At 45.7% G+C, this 22,839-nt stretch overlaps 1 protein-coding gene and 1 long non-coding RNA gene across 2 annotated transcripts; both read left to right on the top strand.

The window, feature by feature from the left end:
• The first annotated feature begins 9,287 nt into the window (after positions 1-9,287).
• On the top strand, positions 9,288-11,973 carry LOC120963574 (serine/threonine-protein phosphatase 7 long form homolog). Its single transcript, XM_073497933.1, has 7 exons — positions 9,288-9,356; positions 9,445-10,074; positions 10,163-10,228; positions 10,796-10,918; positions 11,510-11,524; positions 11,608-11,828; positions 11,901-11,973. Exons 1-7 carry the CDS (start codon positions 9,288-9,290, stop codon positions 11,971-11,973), a joined length of 1,197 nt encoding a protein of 398 aa, XP_073354034.1.
• Positions 11,974-11,987: 14 nt separating this feature from the next.
• LOC141021571 (uncharacterized) lies at positions 11,988-12,817 on the top strand. The gene is made up of 4 exons (XR_012182898.1): positions 11,988-12,213; positions 12,297-12,398; positions 12,474-12,650; positions 12,728-12,817. It is a non-coding gene; the product is annotated as an uncharacterized lncRNA (long non-coding RNA).
• The last annotated feature ends 10,022 nt before the right edge of the window (positions 12,818-22,839 follow it).

The following is a 22,839-nucleotide window of genomic DNA, read 5'->3' as shown; positions in this document are numbered from 1 at the left end:
CATTAGTGCCGGCTCAAAAACAAACCGGCACTAATGTGCTTGACATTTGACCCTTTTTCTACTAGTGGATGTTAATAAGTGTATAGGGTTAGAGTTAGTTGATTAGTGTTATGCACATGCATGCCCGCTTAATTTATACATGCAAACGTATGCGCATGCAGGTACCACTGGATCTTGTTAGACATTAAAGTTGAAGAAGGAAAAGTTAAAGTATTGAACTCACTACTTAAAAAAGAAAGTGACTACATCATCGTGAAGGGGATAGTCAACAGGTAATTTGAATCATTATTAACTATATCTCTGCCTATTTAGTTCGTCATTTCCTGATATGAACTATTTAATAACCCCTTTATTAATTTTCTTTGCCGGCAGGCAGGGCTTAGGCAAAGTTCATCAAGGTAAGTAATTAAGTAGTACTAGCTAGCTAGCTACCATCTTTTTAATTCTTGTTTCAATACCATTAATTAATTATCATGCTTGATTAATTATTACCTGATTAAATTCAATTCTCGTAAAGGCCCTGAAGCAGGCGCTGGGGACTGATCTATGTGCATTCTACGTTTGCGAGAACATTCGCATGATGGCATCCGAAAGGAGCAGATCTCAAAGACAGGACTGGGTACGTTTGTCAGAACACTATTCACAAATGTTTACACCATTATCGATATCTAGTCACACAACTAATACACATGCATATTGATCTCCTTCTTAACAGTTCAGAGAGGTGCGGGAGCAGCTCCTACCAACGGAGCGCATACTAGCACTTCAAGAGGAAATAGCGGGATTTTTGCTCGACCAGGTCATAGATCCCAAAGGAGAATACTATTACCCGCTACCGCCCCCATGAACCACTTGTCATCGTGCTCCGAAGGCACCAAGGCAACATGTAGGAGAAATTGTATATATATATATACACACACACATGTGTATGTGTGAATAATTAATGGTGGTGGTTGTGACACATTCGATGAATATGCAATTCTACGAGAAAATCTATTTATATATATGCATAACGTGTACAATATGTAGTATCGTAAAATACCAGCAAACAAAAAAGAATTAAATGAAAAACACAAAATTAATGGAAAAATAAAAAATAAAAACCAAAACCCCCTCAAACATTTAGTACCGGTTGGTGCTACCAACCGGTACTAATGGTCTACCAGCACCCGGGGCTGGCTCGTGCCACGTGGTGACACTTTAGCGCCGGTTCGTGCCGAACCAGTAGTAAGGGGGGGCTTTAGTCTCCACTCTTTAGTGACGGTTGTAGAACCGGCACTAAAGGCCCTTACGAACCGGCGCTAAAGCCCGGTTCTGCACTAGTGCCATCTTCGCTTACTCAGAATGAGCGGTAGTCGATGGTGGCATCTTCCACCTTGGTGCCATCTTCCGCCTGAGGAAGATGGGGACGCCGAAACGACACAGAGAAGGACACCGGGAGGGCAAACGAGGGAGATTTGGATGTGGCTTCCAAAAGATAATGCGGGATTTTTTGTATGACCTGGTTGGTTTACCGAACTACCCATCCCGGCGTTCTGAAAGACCGCACGAGGACATGCACCAAATTGATATTTCTGAAAGGTGCTTTCCACCCGAAATTTTGAAAGTTGCGAACGCCAAAACAACCAGTTCTGGTCGACGGGGCGGCATTTGAACCCGCTGAAATTTACTATGAGGGAGAATAAGTTACTTTTTCTGAGGAAGGTGGGCCTGATGTGGATAAAAAGTATTTCAAAGAGCCTGATTGGAACGGGCTTGTTGAGCAACACCAGTTGTACCACTCGTGCAATGTTGAGTTGGCCTAGCTTCAAGCCAACACTATTAACCTTGCTCTAACAGTAGATGCAACAAACTTTCGATCATCATCCTTCACTTCTGGCACTGTAGATGTTTGAATTTTTTCCCTCAAAACCAGGAGGATCGTCCGATTCACTCTGTCGGATAAACGTGTGCACAAGGTGGTAGTCATGCCAAATTATCCTAGTGCTAGGCAATATATTTTGGCGATGCACACATCTTTCCAAGCTCCACCTCAACGACTGTGGGTCCGTATGATTTCTGAGACCACAGATCAGTCCCTCTGACTTGGCTTTAATATGTGTACAATGTGGTATTGACACCCGATTATCGTTCTTCATCGCATTTAGCGTTGCACTCGTGTTTCCGAATTTCACCTCAACGACTTGCATGTACATATGATTTCTGGGAGCAAATATCAGTGCAAGCTTATATTTCAATACAACAGGAATCTGGTCTATCCTTACCCTGGTGGTTGTTACGGTATATGTGGATTGCACTAGCCATTTACATCAGTTCGGACTTTTGGTTGCGTTGGCTGGTGCATGAATCTTAACATGGTATCAGGATCCAAGGTCTTGAGTTCAAGTCCTTGGTAGCTCACCTTTGTGTCCACGTATAGGCCTCTTGAGTTATACGTGAGTTTTGCGCGTCGTCGTGTTGACTTTTCGTGTCACACATGAGAAGGTGTGTTGAAGTATGTATGTGAATTGCCTAGCACTTTTCATTAGTTCGGACTTTTGTTTGTATTGACTAGTGCATGAAGCTTAACAGTAGTGAGCTGTCTACTAGTAGTACTAAACAACATATAATATTTATAATTGTAAAAGGAGGACGTGTGGATTAATTTCAATGCTATGGTACCACTCCCACTCTTGTATTTTCATGGACAACTATGGCTCACTTTGCGGCATAACCGGCAGCTCTTCATCCAAATCAACGCTCTTTTGTAGGCAGATGAAAAGTACAATCTAGTAGTTTACACATAAAACAACAAAGCCTAAGGGAACAAGCACTAGCGGAGCTTAATCGGGGCCAGGGTGGGCCATTGCTGCCGCCTCCCCCCAACGTCTTGTGCTCACCACACTCTGCCTTCTTCGCCCCTCCTCCGTCGCGCACCGGCGTCGACCCTGTCGCTCGCTTCCAGCGTCCTCTCACCTGGAAAGATTTGGTGCTGGATCCCCACGACTGGACAGACTGGTGTTAGGTACAGCAGCACTGCAACGACCTCCTCCTCATACATGACAGGTACTTTTTTGAATCTGTCAACGATGTCCACATGTGCAATCTAGCGACGACGTGGCATGCTAGTCTGTGCAACCCGCCGGAACCATGGACGCACGACATGGGGAGGTTGTTTCTCTCCTTCGATCCGTTCGTGTCGTGGCATCACGAGGTGTTCATCTTACATCTGAAATTTTTGTCGTCTGTGGACGAGAAAAGGGCATCACGAGGTGCTCAAGAAAAATGTGTTGTCTCTGCTAGTTTTCTCCTCGCGGACCAGCCGATGGGAGAATCAACAGTTTGGACCGGGACGATGCGCCCCGGGGCACCTCTATGACGTGGTGACCGCACCGTGTGGTTCCTTGTGATTCTGCGTTGCTCGGAGAAGATGTATGACATGGTTAAGCTCCTAGATGATCCACCTGCCGATAACGTAGAGGAGCATAAAGAAACACTGAACTGCCTAAGGGATCTGTCTTAGCCAACTATGAGGGAGGAGTTCGCTACGTGATGCCCGACAACTACAATCTCCTGGTATGGGTACTGAGTGAAATCGACTGACGGCCAGCTTGAGTGGGTGCTAGAACATGAGGCCAACCTCAGGCCGCACTATTATGCAATGAAACTTTTGATGAGAGAATCAAAACCAAGGATGGAAATAGAATGGGAGGTAGCCGATACCAGAGAAGACCTAAATAATTTACCGATACATTACAACGATGATGACACTCTCGGCAGTACAGAGGGCTCTGAGTACTCATGGAACTCAGACAAAGACAACTTCATCCACTTAGACGAAAATGTTGCTGCCGACGACCTAGGCGCTTCAAAGTTATCGTGCAAGATCATTGGTTTTCATCCACACAAAATGCTCTTCTCCTACATTTAAGACCCGCGGTGATGGTGTATCATCTTGACAGCTCAAGCATGCAAGATTTAGGTGAGATTTTTCGTTTCCGTGGTGCTTTTCCCTACCGTCCTTGCTACTTCGATATACTACCTCCTAAGGAGTCCCTGTCATATCAGAAAAGCGAATGTACAGTTTCAGACGGTCCGTTTTAGTCAGAAGGAAGAACTAATGGCGGTTAACATATGCTTTTGAATTTATTTAATCTAATCTATTTTTCGCTGGAACATCAACACAGCTACTTTTGGTTAATCAATTTCATCATTAGTGATTGAACACGTGTACCTTTCACCTTGTACGTGTTATTGTTATAGTAGATCATTGATGGCGCGCGTTATTGCGCCTGTCTATTTTAACTTATATTTGCTATACAAAGTAATTGGTGTACATTTGTTTCAAGTATTGTGTTTCTTGTGGCTTGTGGTTATTTCCCGGCAACCTGGAGTTTTGACTAAATGCCTTGAAATTTTACAAGGCTTTGTGAATTTAACCTTTAGTTTTTTTTTCTAAATAAATTTAACCTTTTTTTTAGAGAAGGCCATCATGGCTAGCTTTATTAACTTAGATAGGAATTATCGTCCACAAGTTTTGAAATTAGACATCCCGGCGGTTCATCCGTCCAGGTACTAGAAGTCTTATTACAAAAACTATAATTGGCTAGCACATGAGCCGCTTGATTTGAACTACGAAAGCAATGCTTAAATTTGACCTTCCCAATCAAAACTGAAACATCCACACATTCAGCAAAAATTGCAGCATCTTCATCCCACCATCTCGATTGCCCCTCACATGCTTCAATTACGATCAATGAATCTGATTCCGCCTCCACTCGCGGGAATCCCAAAGAGTTTGCAAAATTTAGTCCATCCCTCATTGCTTGGGCTTCAGTGGTAACCATGCTAGAAGCATAAGGAATGAAAATACATTGTGCTGCTAGAAAGACCCCTTTATCATCTCTAATCACCGCTGCTGTGGCACCAACACCTTCTGCAGCATAAAATGCAGCGTCTACATTCAGCTCTACAAATTGAGTAAAATTCATTCACCGTACTTAAACTTGTGGAGCAAGGTCACTTTGATCACTGTACATAAGAAGTTGATCAATACGGTCATTATGTACAAGTTTAGGTGATTATACGGTCACTCACTCATCGTATAGCTTCGTATTTATCTGAGTTGACCGGTCAAACACGCTGTGTGGCAACGTTCTCTCTCCTCCATACGTGGGTCCCACCTGTCAGTGAATGGATGAAGGATAAAAATTATGGGCCATTGGAGATTCGAACCGGGGACGTACGCCTGGTAACTCGCCCGCGGTAGCCAACTGAGCCACAGTTTTTATATACAGAAGGACGCAACACATACTATGCACACTCGACTAGCACAGTTTTTTTTTTGTGGGATGCACTAGCACAGTTGCATACAGCACGCACGCATTACAGCCGTCTTCACTCCCAAGTCCCTGCAGTGCCTCACCATGCAGCTCGTGGAGTCTTGCTTCACCAACGCGTCTGCCATTATTTTGGTCCGAGCTCTGGTGCCATGTCTTTCACGTGGTCACCGTGATCATGTATCTCCCGGCCTTCAGCGTCTGGTTTGCATGCAGCCTGCCGCCGGTTGGCACGCTCGTTGAACTTCTCATCATTAAGAGCAACTTTAGTAGACCTCGCAAAACGTGGCCTGCAAAACGCGTATGCAGTTCACGCAAAACAGCTTTTGCGGGCCGGCGCGGGCTGGCACAGATGCAGACCCCCTAAACGGATCCGTAAAAAAGTATATTCGCGGAATATGTTTTTTTACGGGTCGGCTATGCGGGTTCTGCTCTTTGCTCCCCGCAAATCATCAGCCCGCAAATCTCAAATCCAACATAATTCAACAATCGAAAACAAACTGAATTATTCAAATCAAACATAAAACAATAATCATCCGCATTACAAATAATTATTCAAATCACCGTAGCAAACTTAAAATAATGCAATACAAAACTTGTCATGAATACAAATACAAATGAATACAAAAAGTAGTCACTGTCCAGCCCTTTGCCAATGGTGCTCAATGAGATCTTCCTGAAGTTGAAAGTGTGTGTCTGCATTTTCAATCTCCTTGTATGTTTGAAGAAAAGCTCTAATGCGGTTTGGGTCTCTAGCTGGTTTGACACGGCTACCCACATTATCGTAAAAGAATTCTAAGTCCATTCATCTCTCATCTTCAAGAATCATATTGTGCAGGATAACACAGCAAGTCATGATGTTCTTCAGGGTTTTTTTATCCCAAAAACGAGCAGGACCTCGAACAATGGCAAACCTAGATTGCAAAACACTGAATGCACTTTCAATGTCTTTTCGGGCTGCCTCTTGCACCCTTGCAAATTCACATTGTTTTTTTTTGTTTTGGGTTCTTTGATGCTCTTGACAAATGTGCACCAAGGAGGATATATACCATCTGCAAGATAGTACCCCTTTGTGTATTCATGCCCATTGATAGTGTAGTTGCAAGCAGGAGCATCACCACTAGCAAGCCTAGCAAACAAATGAGAGCGTTGCAACACATTGATATCATTAAGTGTGCCGGGCATACCAAAAAAGCAATGCCAAATCCATAAATCCTCGGATGCTACGGCCTCTAGCACAATTGTTGCATCACGAGGCTTGCCACAATACATTCCTTGCCAAGCCTTGGGGCAATTTTTCCAATTCCAATGCATACAATCAATGCTACCTAGCATCGCAGGCCAACCTCTCCTCTCATTAGCTGCCATCAATTTCTTTGTGTCATCTTCATTTGGTGCCCCAAGATACTCGGGACCAAAGACACGGACGATCACTTTCACAAATCTACGCACAGACTCAATTGTGCTATCTTCACCAATGCGAAGATACTCATCGGCATAGTCAGCCGGAACGCCATATGCAATCACCCGCGTAGCTGCTGAGATTTTTTGATATGCACTAAATCCCTTTAAGCCCGCGGCATTCCTTCTCTGAGTGAAATACCGGCAATTTGCCTCGCAAGCTTCAACAATTTTCACAAAAAGGGATCGGCGCATTCGGTACCTTCTGCGGAAGAGGTGTGCAGGATATGTAGGATTCTCCGAAAAATAATCTTGCATCAACATCTCGTTTCCAAGATGGCGATTCCACGGAATGCACAGACGCCCAACAGTAGATCCTCGCCTCCTCTTTCGGTACTCGTCTTCATGCTCCTTCACGGCAAGCGCCATGACCAAAGTTTGCTGCCGAAAGGTCGCAAGCATGGTCTTCACATGCGAGTCGTCCGAATCGGACGAGTCAGATAGCAAGAAATTCTCGCACGGGGTAAACTCCATCTACACGCACGCCGGCGCGTCAATCTACTACACAGCTCGCGAAAATCATAAAAAAGGGGACTAACCGGTGGCGAGTGATCCCGGGCGGCGACGAGGGTGGTGCGCTCGGCGGTGGTCGATCCCAGCGGCGGCGGCGACTGGGGGACGGCTCTTCTCGCCGGATCCGGAGGGGCGGTGCAGCGGCTCGGCGCGGGAGGGTGTGGGGCGGCCCCGCGGAGCGATTCCGCCCGCAGATATGGCCGGAATCGCCAGCGGCGGGCGGGCGGCGGCGGAAGGAAGGGGGAAAAGAGCGCGGGATGAAATGTCCCTCCCGCCAACTGCTTCTCTGTGATGCAGGGCACCGCAGCCGCGAGGGGGAAACCCGCGTTTTCCCGGGTTGGGGCCGGAAATTTGCCGCGCCCCCTAAAATTTTTTGCGGGCTGGAGCGGGATGCGGGGTCTGGTCGGGCAGGCTTTCCGGACCGCACCCTCATTTTGGCGGTTATTTTGCGGGTCGGAGGCGGATGCGGGGTCTGCTAGAGTTGCTCTAACAACATGCACGTACACACACGGCTCGGTACGCATGCACAGCAAGCATCCGCCGTCTGGCATGGCTAGCACGAGTGGACGGTACCAGGGTGTGCGCCGTGCTGTCGGCCATCTGGGACAGGGTCTCACGAGCGGTCGCCACATTGCAATACCGATTGGTGCTGGCGATGCACAGGAGTTGCGAGACGAGGCGACGCGTGACATGGCCACATGGACGACAACAGCGACACCCACACTGGTCGCTCTCCTAGCCGTGCGCGCGCGGCTGTCGGAGCACGACCCGTCTGCCTTCGTTATTTCATGCATGCATGCTGTGCTATGCTACTAGCGAGTGTGTGCATGCGTCCATGTTTGCCGGGCACCGTCCCATTCATGAATGGCGGGTCCGGTGCGTGGCGTTACTGGCGTAAGCGCAACGACGCGGGGCTCTGTGTGCGCTGTGCGTGTGACTGTGGCTGGCTGATGCGCCGTTGCGTGCGTGCCTGTGGTCTTACTGTACAAAAAGGTTCGTATTGATACATTACACGAAGCAGTGTGTGCGGTCAGGTGGCTAGCGCGTGGGCAGAAAATCACATATTTAACCTGAGGGCGAAATCAAATCACAAACAGACCTGATTTCGAAAAAAATTCACTCGGCTGACCCTTTCGTGTGGCGCCCGACAGCTAGGCGCCGCACACTACCATGCAGCGCCTCTGCCTTAGGCGTCGCACCTCCTGCCAGCGTGGCAGCCCTGGTCCAGTTACGGCCCCACCGACAGCACTGCAGCGCCTAAGGCTTAGGCGCCACACTGTATAAAGTGCAATGCCTATCGCTTGGGCGCTGCACATTAACTTAAGCCGCATCGGGCCAGCCCCTCCCAGCAGTTCTTCCCCCTCTGAGGAAGTTGCTCTGTTTACAGAGAGCGGCGGCGGCGGCGCCCCCTTCGGATCCCCCCACACCCCTCTCAGATCTGAAGTTTTGAGGCCCAGATTCGATCTCCAATCCCTCCTACTAGGTAAACTCCTCCGTTCCCTTTCTTTTCCTCCGTAAATGCGTTGCAATTTTAGGGATTTGCCCAAGATTAGGTGGAACCTTTGATTTGCTTGGTTTGGATCTTTGTTTGCCCAAGATTAGGTGGAACCTTTGATCCCCCCCCCCCCCCACTATATGATTCTTGTTAGTGAAACCTAGATTGTAAATTTTTTTAGATATATATGAGATGCCTAGTTTTGTAGATAAGTATGAGATGTTGAGTTTTGTAGCTATATGTGAGCTGTTGAGTTTTTTTTAGATATATATAAAATGTTGAGTTTATTTGAAATATGAGATGTTGATTTACTTGAACACATATGACATACTAGATATATATGATAATTTACAATCATTTATTCATTGTGTGAGAAGGAGATGTTGAGATTCTTGTAGATTAATACATATGAGATGTTTAGATGAACACATATGAAATGTTGAGTGTTTACCAATATTTGAGATGAACTCATATATGTTTATTGTTTGAAATTTGTAAGGATGGTTTGGCTTCTCGACGATGTCTACGACACGAAACACCGGGCCTACATGATGCGCGAGAAGGAGATGGTAATAACGAGTAATCTAAATATTTTGCAAATTTGCCTTAAGTTGAAATTTACATGCCCTAAGATTTGTCATTACTTGCTTTTTGCAGAAGCTTGAACCTTTGAAGATTCGGTATCACGGGGTCTCTGGTCCTGCCATGCCTTACGATGAGCGGTACACACCGTACATCAAGCAGGCAGGACTACTCCCGTGGATTCAGTTGGTCAGCCGGTCCATGCCGAATCTGAACGCTCCACTGGTGTCCGGTCTTGCTGATCGGTGGAGGTCGGAGACGCATAGTTTCCATCTTTGGACTGGGGAGATGACCGTGACGCTCGAGAATGTCTCGTTGATCACCGGTCTTGCTATCGACGGGATGCCTCTCTGTATGAGCATCGATTCTGATGGGTGGCGCGAGCAGATGATTGCTCTTATCGGTATGGCTCCTACTGAGGCTGAGGCTGATGTAGAGGAGGGAGAAGAGAAGAAGAAGAGGGAAAGGAAAGCAGCCGGAGCTGCTTTCACGTGGATTCAAACTCACTTTGCGACGTGCCCTCCGGATGCCACTGATGATGTGATCCAGACACATGCTCGTGTCTACATGCGGTATGTTGTGTCGAGGTCTTTGTTTCCTGACTCCACTGGCAAGAACGCTCCATGGATGTGGCTGAAGGAGTTGACCGTCTTCCATAGCAAATGGAGCTGGGGTTCAGCGACTCTTGCCTACTTGTACCGACAGGTAGTTGGTCTGTTTTGTGATCAACTCATTTCTTCATTAGCAATGCAAGCTTGCTGTCAAGTTAACATTGTTTTTCTTTCATATGCAGCTGGACGATGCGTGTTGCAGGATCACAGATAGTGCAGGCATTGGTGGTAATATGCTTCTACTTTCTGTATGGAGCTGGGAGCGTCTGCTTGTTGGACGCCCGAAGAGCGTCAGGTTTAATCCTTGGTATGAAGATGAAGATGATGAATTACGGCGCCCCACTTGGGCTTACAAGTGGGATGTGGTTTCCGAGATGACGAACGATATCAATCTCATGTACCAGAAGTACGTTGCCGAGTTGGACACGATTTTTTTTGAAGGTTGGACAGTAGGAGCACGTCCTACTGCATGTATATATTAAGGACCCAAAAGGGTGACTATGTTACAAATGTACAAGGAGAGAGGGGGGGTGTCTTAAGCAATTACAAAGGACAGTCAGAGAGCTAGGAGGTTAATATATTTAGGGGATAGAAGCTAGGATAGCAGAGATGAGGTGTCTCTTATCTACAGGGAGTCTATGAACAATGTTGGCAAAATCGTTTCTAAACCTGGCTAGCCAACTGTCAACCGAAGGGGCCACATGCCGAAAGTAATTATTGTTCCTTTCCTTCCACAGACTCCACGCAGCAACTAGGAAGGTGTCCATGAGCATTTTACGTTGATTTCCGGTCTTCAGGTGTTTCAACAAATGTAGCCGATCTCCAGTAGCAGGCCAGGTGATATTGAGCTTGAGCCAGCATCGTGTGCTAAACGTGCAGCGAAAGAAGAGATGCTCAAGGGTTTCTTCCACATGTTCGCCACAAAGGAGACAGTCCAGGTTGGTCCCAATGTTATAGTGTCTTCTGCTGAGCATATTGCGAGTGTTGAGACGATCCACCAGAAGAAACCAACCAAAAACTTTGATCTTGGGGACACTTTTAGCTTTCCAAAGCCAATGAAACGCCTCGTGGACCTAAAGCTCTCGGAAAAAAAAATTGTAGTACGCCTTGGTTTTGAATGTGGACGAGCCCCATGTGCATGTCCAAATATCTCTCTCATCCGATAGTTCAGTGGAGGAGACCATACTTTGGAGCCTTCTAAGTTCATCATGGGCTTGAGTTGAGAGAGGTAGATGAAAGGCTTCACCGATTTCAGATATAGTAAGCATATTGCGGACTGATGCATCTTCTCCTAAGGTATATGAGAAAGCCCTAGGGAATTGCTCCTCGAGGATGTGATTACACCAGACATCTTTCCAAAAGAGGGCCGTCTCCCCACTTCGAATTTGGATCTTGGTCACACCTCGGTACGTGGGCATGAGTTTGATCAACTCCCTCCACCAATGAGAGCCACAGGGGGGGGGGGAAGCATGCGGTATAGTGACCACGTAATAGGTTTTCCAAATCAAACTAACCCAATGGATGTCCAGGTTACGCCTGAGCAGGTAACGAGGTCATTACTTCAGTCATTTCTCATGTTTGCCTGAAAAAAAAGTCACCAATTTTGCATTGTTGCCCTATTTCATAGGTGGAATGGCAGCCATATGGCGCCGATGATAGACTTGGGTACACCCCGGAGTTTAGCATCAACCCGATGTGCTTGCGGGATAGGGATCTCTGGCTTATGCGGTGCCCACTGATATGCAACTGGGCTGTTGAGTTTCATTTGCCACATCGCGTGTTTCGTCAGTTTGGTCTGTTCCAACCTCACCCGCCGGAATGGGTGGATACGGACAAAGCACTTCATAGGTAAGAGAGCGTATTGACTAAGCATCATCAGTCCTTCTTGATTTTGCTAATGTTTGGTATTGTACCATGTAGGTTGGACAGGAGAAGGCAGCGGAAGATAAAGGACTGGGACAAGCATCATGCTTCGTATGTTACCCGCTTCTAGCTTTGCGTGGAGCAAGCTCGTAAAAGTGCACGCGCCCAGCTTCGTGAGCATAACCCACTTGCTTTTGATAACTACATACGATGGCTTCTTGAAAATACTCGAGTTGAGATATGCCCGCCGGCATATAATGAGGATATTCTTGAAGAACCCGTGAACTTTGAGGATCTATCAAAGGGGAAGTACAACAGAGATGTCAGGGTAGGGCAAGGAGTCCCTGCTGTTCCGGTGATTAACTATGTGGTAAAGTGTTCCTTCTTTACTTTCCCGTTGGCCGTATTACACATGTCTGAATGGCTAACGTGTTCATTCTTTCTCATCCGCAGCGCACCGAGATCAAGAAAGCAGCTGATGAGAGCCAGTCTATTCTGGAGAACACACCGGTTGGAAAAGGCAATGATGATGGTTCACTACGAGCATTCCTCAAGGTACATATCACATTCACTATGAGAGCCAGTCTATGTTGCGGAGTTTGATATCTTCCACACTTGTTCATGTTACAGCGTTAGGCCAGGAAGTTAAGGCGGTTATCGAATCTTCTCGGTTGCCGTGATCCCGAATTTGATGAACCATCTGCCTCCAGGTCTGGTACACCATCAGACCCCTCATCTCACCATCAGGGGGACGATGTGAGTTCCTCATATGCTTATCTGGATGATGAGGGTGCGGTCACCCAAGAGGTATGACTAATCCTTTAGATGTGATTCTCACTTGATTACGACGCTGGTCTTCACCATATTGTTTGATTGTGTGATAGGGCCATGACATTGATGATGACATGACTTTGGCGGACGCTCAACTTCGGTCCCCATATGTGTTCAAGCCTAGGCAGCCCAGACGCCGGTACATGCCCAACGACTTTGACAACAGAGGCAACCCAAAGGTGGTCGTAGGGACCTCGCGGATGGCTAGCTTGGATCATGAGGCGGAGGCGGAGGAGGAAGTGCAGGAAGAGGAGGCTCATCCACCCAGGAAGAAGAAGATTGCTTGCAGGCGTGGCACCAGGAACACGCGCGGAAAGTAGTAGTAATGTTGAATTGTCCTAAATGATGTGATGTTCAAGTTATTAGTTGTCTTTGTTCAGTATTTGTGTTTACAGTAATTTTAGTTATGTTGAACAAGTTATGTGAGTGTTGCATGAGCCCAAAATGGCATCTGTTTCTGTAGTTTGGCAGTTAACAGCATTGCAGCGCCCAACAGCCAGGCGCTGCACTGTACTGTGCAGCGCCCCACGCTTAGGCGCCGCACCATACAGTGCAGCGCCCGTCTCATAGGCGCTGCTCAACTGGCCATGGCTATCCAAAGAGCCACAGAAGGCTTGCAGCACTGACCATCCACAAAAATTACCAAGTCAGAGTGCAGCGCCCGAGAGCCAGGCGCTGCACTGTACTGTGTGACGCCTATCCCTTGGGCGCTGCATGGTATAGTGCAGCGCCTGTGTTCTGGGCGCTGCACGGCTGTTTACTGAAAAAACAGAGTTTACAGCACATTCATTTCACCGGAACAACATAAGACTTACAATGACTGCAACATCACAGCAATTTGAACAAACAAAAGTTTTATGCCGATGAGTTCATAACTTAAGACAATTCAAACGGGTTGACTTGGTTGGCTATCATTTGCTTGGCTTGTGCTTGCATCATTTTTCTTTGATCTTTTTCTTGGTTTGGGACAAGTTCTTGTGTTGTGTCCCCGATGACTGCAGTCCCCACAACGGGTTTGCTCACGAGGCTCTTGGAATTGGTCGGTACCGTATTCTCCACCGCCACCACGGCCCCATCCGTCCATGTCACCTCTAAGACGCTTTGTCTTACGTCTTCCCCGTCCAACGACCTTCAATTCCGGGTCCGGCCATAGTGGAACTCCATGATACTCCGGCCATTGTGATTGGTCCAAGTATGGCTGAAACCGGGGAGCCCATGTATTCTTTACCGTCATGATTGAGAACTCGGACTCCCTCACGGTAAGAGGGTGATTGACGTCCACATTCCTAACACGGGATGCATTTAATAAGTGCGAGCATGGGAGATGAAGCAACGATGGCCTCATGCAGCTGCAATCACACCGTGTTAGGGAGACCTTGAAAGCGCGGCCTCCATGTTGGTGGCCATCGTTTGTGGTTCCTCCAGGCTCTTTCACTTCATACTTCCACTCGTTGTCGTCATATAGTACAGCTTCTTGGGAGTCTGCCTTTCATGATTGAAAGTCCAACCATTCTTCAACCTTTGGTGGGAAATAGTACTTGTGCTTATCCTTGTTCTCACCAGCAATCTGCTTATCCGTCTCCATTGAGTACTTTAAAAAGTATCCATTCATCTTGTCAAATGTGTATTGAACTATTGCCGTCACGGGTAATGCACGTACACTCTTGAGCACCTTATTGAAGCGTTCTGCCATATTGCTTGTCATTTGACCGTACCTCCGGCCATCTTCATCGAAAGCACGTGCCCACATATTCCTTTCGACAATGTTCTTATTGAGAAATTCAAGACCACCGGGGTCAAGTTTCTTGTGTCTGAGCAATGCATTGAACAATGTGGCAAACCCCTTGTTGGTGAAAGCGAGACAACAATCTTGAAGATCATCGGCCAACTCCTTGATACCACATGCCCTATATAAGTTTGCACAAAAGTGCCTCATGCACCATCGATGGTGCAACTTTGTATGTCCGAGAATGTCAACCACCACCGCGTTTAGAATTCCTGGATGGCGATCCGATATGACACAAATTTCCCTTTCAGCCGGTAATACCCTTGTTCTCAATTGACGCAAGAACCACTCCCAGTTATCATTGTTCTCCACCTCAACCAAAGCGAAAGCCAAAGGCAACACCCGATTATTGGCATCACTTGCTATTGCAACCAATAAAGTGCCCTTGTATTGTCCGGTCAAGAACGTGCCATCAATGGCGATGACGGGCCGACAATGCTCAAAAGCCCTCACGCATTGCTCAAAGACCCAAAATGCACGGCCAAATACTCGGATGGTCCTCCCGTTATGAATCAATGTTTGGTGCCCATGAGGCTCAACCACGTGAACCATGCCTGGGTTTGTGGCAGCCATAGCTAACAACAACCTAGGGAGTCGGTTGTATGCTTTCTCCCAATTGCCATACAGCATCTTGAATGCGGCTTGCTTCGCCTTCCATGCCTTGCCGTACTTCACCTTGTAATGAAAGATGGCTTTCACAAGGTCAATGACACTCTTGATGCTCATTATTGGAAGTGTGGATATTTGGTTGGATAACCTGTAAGCAATGAACTCGGACGTGAGTTGTCTGTGTTGTTGGTACACAAGCTCGCCATCCGCATTCTTGTGCCGGCACATGTGAGTTGGTAGACAACTCACTATGCGCCAAGTGGGACCTCCTTTCCATGGCCTCGCACGCACAATCCATGGACATCTTGGCACTTCACATTTGACCGTGTAACGCACATTGACGTCCGAGTTGGCCACTTTATGTGGACGATAATGTGTAACCGAATAGTTCTCAAGCCACATCTTCAATTCCAAGAAGGATTCAAACTCACAACCGGGATATATCCCGTTCTTGCCGTCTTCCAAATCACGGTGAGAACTTGGCCTAGCTCCAAGAGATATGCATTTACCACCATCCACAACGGCTTCATCCGCGAGACTAAGATCCTTGAACAATGGTGTCTTGTGATCCTTCCCGAATACCTTCTTGAATGCTTGGGCCTCCTTCGGCGTGAACCCCTCCTCATCAACTTCTTCATCGGGACCATCGTCATCCGAGTCCGATGCATATGCACGGGAAAAATGGATGGATTGGTCCATTGTCTCTTGCACATGATATTGGTCGAGATCACCCACATTGTTGTCATGGAGATCAACTTCGTTGTCATCCTCCTCGTACTCATCATTCTCCTCTTCAAAAGCTTCATTTTGGTTGTTTGGAGTCGGGCTCAATGTTGGTCAATCTTGTTGCATGAAATGAGGTTCACTCATTTGATCTTGGTTAATGGGTGGGGGAGTGCTAGCAACCAACGGGGAGGGGTTCCGGTTCAAGTCCAAATTCAAAGAAGACTCAACCTTCTTGGAGGCAAATAACTCAAGAGCCTTGTCTAGAGATTCGGCAACCGTCTCCTTGTATGCAACCCAACGTTGCTCGGAGTTCACATGCATTGTCTTCCAACGGATGTGCATTCCAAAACCAACAATATGCCTTCCCTCGAACTCAACAACGTCACTTGGGTCCATCCAATTCAAATCCTTCCTCACTTGGTCCAAGAGCTCCGCATAGCTAGGACTACTCTTAAACACCATGTCAAGCTCATCCGGGTCCGGCTCAACGTTGCCTTTCAAAAAGGCCTCTTTATCCACATGATGAACATAAACACATGTTCTCCCCATCCCTACAATAATCAAAAACACACATATATCAAGTAAGTACTTAACAAAAATATTTGCACAAAATACATATGCCATAACATATATATGAATTAATAACCATAACCCCCACTTAACAATAACCACAATCCTAACCATAGGATAACCCTAACACCAACATCAAACACACATAACCCTAACCCTAGCATACTATGAAAGCCTAACCATACCAAATTAGCAAAGAAACATAACATCATTCAACACAAATTTGCAAATCCAAGCCAAAGCTAGGGTTTCCCCAAAGTAGAAAGATTTGAGCAAATGTGACAATTCCTATGAATGAAAACGAGGGGATCGGAGGAGATTACCTTAAGGGAGGGGTTGGCTTCGAAATCCACGGTCAAATACTCCGGATTTGCAAGATTTGAGAAGGATTTGAGAGGGGGGAGAGGGGAAGAGAGGAGGGGCGCAAGTCTAAGGGTTGGGTGGGGTGGGGGTGGGAGGGGAGAGAGGGTGGGGCCAGCCTAAGTGGAACACAGACTGTGCAGCGCCCAAGCGATAGGCGCTGCACTTTACACAGTGTGGCGCCTAAGCCTTAGGCGCTGTAGTGCTGTCTGTGGGGCCGCAACTGGACCAGGGCTGCCACGCTGGCAGGAGGTGCGACGCCTAAGGCAGAGGCGCTGCATGGTAGTGTGCGGCGCCTAGCTGTCGGGCGCCACACGAAAGGGTCAGCCGAGTGAAATTTTTTCGAAAGCAGGTCAGTTTGTGATTTGATTTCGCCCTCAGGTCAAATATGTGATTTCTGCCTAGCGCGTGGGAACTCTTCATTGAGATCTGGATCGAATCCGCGGACTGGCAGAATTTTTATGCTCTTCTTTGTTTCTTTACTCCATCACTGGCAGGTGGGACCCGCATGGGGAGGAGAGAGTTTTTTTATGACGCAGCATCTTTGACAAGTCAACTTATATAAAATACGAAGCTATACCACTGCGAGTGACCGTATAATCACCTCAACTTGTACATAGTGACCGTATTGACCAACTTCTTATGTATAGTGACCAAAGTGAGCTTGCGGCGCAAGTTCAAGTACCGTGAATGACTTTTTTACTCTTACAAATTTGGGGTCAGGTTTCTTCCATCTCTCTTGCACAACTGAACTCTTCTTTACATTAGCCTGCTGAAAATTGTTAGCAATAGCAAGGATAGACATATGCCATTTAAACGGTGGTGGAGGAGAGCCACCATGAGTAAATTGGCGTTGGATCCACCATAGGTACCAGCCCCCGACCAGAACTACTTGCTTGATATTCAGACTTGGTTTCAGCTGGACCATTCTTGTTGGTGCTAGCAGAAGATGTTCTAGGATCACAGATCCTGAGCGATCTAAAATCTTTGCCTCATTAATAACGTCTGAGATACCAAGACGACTCCAAAGCTCGGTCGCATGTACACAATCGAACAAAAGGTGCTTTACATCCTCAGCCCCGTGATGACATGTCGGATATGATCCATCTGTACCCACATGCCTGTTGGCGAGTATAGATTTTAGGGGTAAAATTCCATGCAGAGCTCGCCAGCCAAAAATTTGAATTTTATGTGGTATTTGAAGCTTCCAAAGGATGCTCCATACTAGTGGGGTGCTAGACCTCCCTGGCTGCGATAATATATTCGCTTATGCTCTGTAAGTATGTGTCCACTGTGTATGATAAGCAGAACAAGCTGAGAAAATTCCTTTTCGGTCCGGATGCCAAGCTATGAAGTCATCAAAAGCGCTGTAATTCCGTGATATTTCCATGATCCTGCGTACATATACAGGGTTGAAAAAAGTTCTAAGCAATGCTTCATCCCAGTTACCACTCGTGGGATCAATTAGATCATTGACAGTATTTAGAATGGTATGACCTCGCGGGGATATAACCTTCCTGTCTGCGCTTCCTGGAATCCAAGGGTCACTCCAAATGTTTACATTTTCCCCTGTACCAATACGCCATATATTTTCCCCTGTACCAATACGCCATATATACCTAGCTTGAAAGTTTCCAAACCCTTCATGATACTTTGCCAAGTGAAAGAAGCACCATTTTTCAGAGTGGCTTGCAGTAAGCTTCCATTAGGATAATATTTTGCCTTTAGCACTCTTGCACACAATGATTCTGGGTTAGTAAGGAGTCTCCAACATTGTTTAGAAAGCATTGCCAAATTAAAAGATTATAGGTCTCGAAAGCCCATTCCACCTTCACTTTTAGGATAGCAGAGTTTCCACCAAGTATACCAATGCATTCTTTTATGATCCTCATCACCCCCCCCCCCCACTGGAACTGGGATATTATATCAGTAATATCCTTGCATATCCCCTTTGACAAACTGAATACAGACATAGCGAACACAGGGATAGCTTGAGCCACGGATTTAAGAAGGATCTCCTTTCCTCCTATGGATAACTGCTTTTCCATCCATCCTTTAAGCCTCTCTTTAATTCTTTCAACAAAATGTTTAAAACAATCACTTTTGTTTGCCCCTACCATAGCAGGTAATCCAAGATATTTATCTTATAAGGCTTCTGTGTCAATATGTAACTCTTGGCAAATTTCAGTCCTAGAAACAACAGGGGTGTTAGGACTAAAGAAAACACTGGATTTTGACAAACTCACCATTTGCCCCAAACTCTGACAATAGGTCTCCAGCACATGCTGTAAGGAAGCTGCATTAAGAGTGTTTGCCTTCATGAGAATTAGAGAATCATCAGCAAATAATAGGTGTGATACCGACGGTGCATTTCTGCACACTCTAATCCCTTCTATGCCACCAGCTTCTTCTTCAAACTGCAATAGACTAGAAAGGCCTTCTGCACAGAGAAGGAAGAGGTAGGGGGAGAGAGGATCTCCCTGACGAATACCTCTAGTCGAACTAAAACCATCTGTTTCTGGTGAATTAAACCTCACCTTATATGTAACAGATTTCACATATTCCATGATTAATTCAACCCACTGTTTGTGGAATCCTAATGTGATCATCATATCTTGCTGGAAGGACCATTCCACCCTATCATAAGCCTTGTGCATATCAAGTTTTACTACACACAATCCAGTTTGGCCTGCCCTTTTGTTCTTTATTTTATGCACACACTCATACGCAATCAAGATATTGTCAGTAATCATCCTCCCAGGAACGAAAGCACTTTGAGTGGGGGAAATAATTTCAGGAAGAATATTTTTCAATCGGAAGGCCAACATTTTAGAGATGATCTTGTAAAGAACGTTACACAGACTTATGGGTCTGAATTGCGTTACCAAGTCCGGAAAATCTGTTTTAGGGATCATCAGGATTGTTGTATCGTTCCATTCAGCTAGAATCTTCCTCGAGTTAATAGCCAGCAAGACCTCTTGAGTGATTTCATCTCCGAGTATATGCCAATATTTCTTGAAGAAGACTGCATGTAACCCATCAGGCCCGGGAGCCTTAATATCACCAATGCTGAAGATAGCCTTTTTCACATCATCCGGAGTGTATGGAGCCATCAAAAAGTTGTTCATCTAATCAGTCACCTTGCACTGGACCCGTTGAAGAATAACAGGGTCTGTTTGCTGAACTCCAGATGCAAAAAGCTGATTAAAATAATTCAAAATACGAGAGTTTAACTCAGAACTACCTTCTATCCAATTCCCCCCATCATCTTTCAGTCTCTTAATGAAATTCCTTTTCCGCCTCGCCGATGCAAAAGCCTGGTAGAACGCCGTATTACGGTCACCACTTGTCAGCTATGTTGCTCGGGATCTCTGCATGACTTGAATTTCTCCAAGTTCTAGCAAGTATTCAATCAATTCCGATAGTTCTCTCCTCTTTTCATCACTATCATCATTCATAGGAGCGGCCATTACCTTCTCAAGTTCTCTTTGTGCTTTCCTCAACCGTTTTTTGGCTTCTTAAGAACTCGTTGGTCCCAATCATGGAACCGAGCATGCATTTTATTCAATTTCTCATATATATAGTTGTTGCATTTGGGTCTGATGTCGCATTGATCCACGCCTCTATATATTACTGTTTCATCAAACTTTTCCTCTCTCAACCACCAGGCCTCAAATCTCTTGACTTGTGCATTTGTTGGGGCTGCGGTTGGTTGTACAAAATAATCTGTATCCACAAACAAAGGTCCGTGGTCGGAGTGATTAAACTTCAAATTCTGTAGGGCCGCATGAGGGAACAATCCCGACCATGCATGCCTCATTCACCAGGCCCCTGTCCAATCTTTCCCGTATTCTCCCGCGACGCCATGTGAACGGGTCGCCGATGAAGCCTAGGTAATGCAGCTCGCATTCGTCAATCGCTTCCTGAAAAGCCGATTGGCACGGCACTTATACAGAATGACTCCAAGTATTTCCATCAATAATGCCATTTGTCATTTTGTTATATTTCTATACCTTAGTTTTCTTCATGGTATGATCCTTAGAATTTAGATGTTGATGTCCAACCTTTTCACAAACCAATATCCTCTATGCGCACACGCCTAGAGCTCATTTGATATTAGAGAGGATATCATTTTATTTGTTTTTGGCATTGGAGAGCAAATCTGAACTGAAGGCCTCTACTATCTTGCTGTTCACTTGTTGTACGTAACGTATAGGGCTGAGAGGCATCAGGAAATACGTACAAGTTATGCTACGCTAGCACTACACCATCTAGTGCCAACATGGTCCAGATGGTTATCATTTTCCCTAGGCGGTTGTCATGGGAGAGACATGGACCAATCATCGTTGTGAAGCAGAGCAAGCAAACACTGCTTCTGACTCAGGCTGGAACCGATGGAGGCTGACCGATCGGTCCACACCGAACTGGAGTTGCACGTGCTTCCTAACACAAAGAACGACTGTACTATTAGCAGTTGTGTAAGGGGAACCAAATTTAGGACATTAAATTGGCTATCATTGCAGTGGCCGAAGATCTCTCTATTGGGTGGCCCATCTGTCCTGCCGGTTTGGGTGCTATAAGCGCGGACTAGAAGATCTCTCTATTTGCCTAAAGAAAGGAGGTCTCTTTATTCCACGTTTTTTCAGGGCTTATTCCCGAATCGCATATGCTATATCTCGTTTATAGCAAGTATATCAGCCGTCCCGCCTCAAGGGTGCGTGCATAGGGGTTGGTCCTTTAGCGCAACTCGTTCGTATCGCCATAGTTCATTGTTCGCTTGTGTTGTTGTTTGCCCTGCTCTGGTTTTTAAATATTTTTTTTCTTTTTTTCTTTTTGTTCTTTCATTGGTTTTCTTTGGTTTTTTGTTTTCTTCTGGGGTTTCATCGGGTTTCCTCGTAAATCTTTGTTTCTTTCTCGGTTTCTACTATTTTTTTATTGTTCTGCATTGGCTTTCTGTGACTTCATTTCCCTTTTCTGGGTTTTATTGTGTTTCTTCGTGTTTCTTTGCTTCTTTATTGATTTTTACGGTTTCTTTGTTGTTCAACACATGTCAGTGTTCTTAATTTTTTTTCAATATATTTTTTCAGATGCCTAGTTTTATTTTAATTTACATTGTACATTTTCGTACACCCTAGAAAGATTTTTTTATATATATGATCAACATTTATTCATACACATTTTATTTTTAAATATATATTTTTCATATACTTGACAAACATTTTTATACACATTCAAAAAATTTCAAATACTTGATTAAAGTTTTCAAATAATTGAAACATTTTTTTAATGCTTGATTAACAGTTTTTAATACCTGATCAACTTTCTACATATACATTTTATATTTATCGTATACATTTTTTCATATACGTGAGAAACATTTTCTCTATACACTCAAATCAAAGTTAATACATTCAAAGTTTCTTGTGTCTTGTCGATTTTGTTTTTTGAGAACTCGCATCTTGTCGAAATATATAGGTCGACGAGCGTGTCGGCCTTCTATTCCCCCGTCCACTTAGAATATAGGCCGCTGGGCCGCACCGCAAGCGAAGAACTGCCTACTGTTCTGGGCCAAGTTCGGCGGCCACGACGGGCAGGTCAACATTAAGCCAGTTCCTTCCACTGAAAAAAAAATGAGTCGACTCCTCGCCGCCGGCCACCTCCCCTCCCGCCGCCGCAGTCAGTGGCAGCACCGGCGTCGGGAGAGCGGCGCTGAGGATTTTGCTCCAGACCCGCGCCAAATCCGCCGAGGTATTTATTTGCTTCACTCCGGGGTCCCCAGCCTAGTGCGCCAGTACATTTTTGGTTGGATTATGGTAGATTTTGCATCCGGCTGAAGCCCCAACCTCAAATATGTTGAGTGTTCAAACATTTGAGACTTTAGAGAGAAATATCAGAACAGATTCTCATTGTTCGTTAGTCATGAACAAATACATTGAGTGTTCAAACATTTGAGACTATATAGAGAAAAGTTAGAACAATTTCCGAGGGTTCGTTAGTCCTGGTCAAACCATGAAAGAACAGATGGAACAGTTTCTATTTTCTTGTATTAAGGCGGATATGTGATTTATGTACATACTTATGTATGCCGGCAAGCTTGATTTCATATTATTCATT

The sequence above is a fragment of the Aegilops tauschii genome, chromosome 4, assembly GCF_002575655.3.
Source record: "Aegilops tauschii subsp. strangulata cultivar AL8/78 chromosome 4, Aet v6.0, whole genome shotgun sequence".
NCBI lineage: Eukaryota > Viridiplantae > Streptophyta > Magnoliopsida > Poales > Poaceae > Aegilops > Aegilops tauschii.
This window is presented reverse-complemented; position numbering and strand designations above follow the sequence as displayed.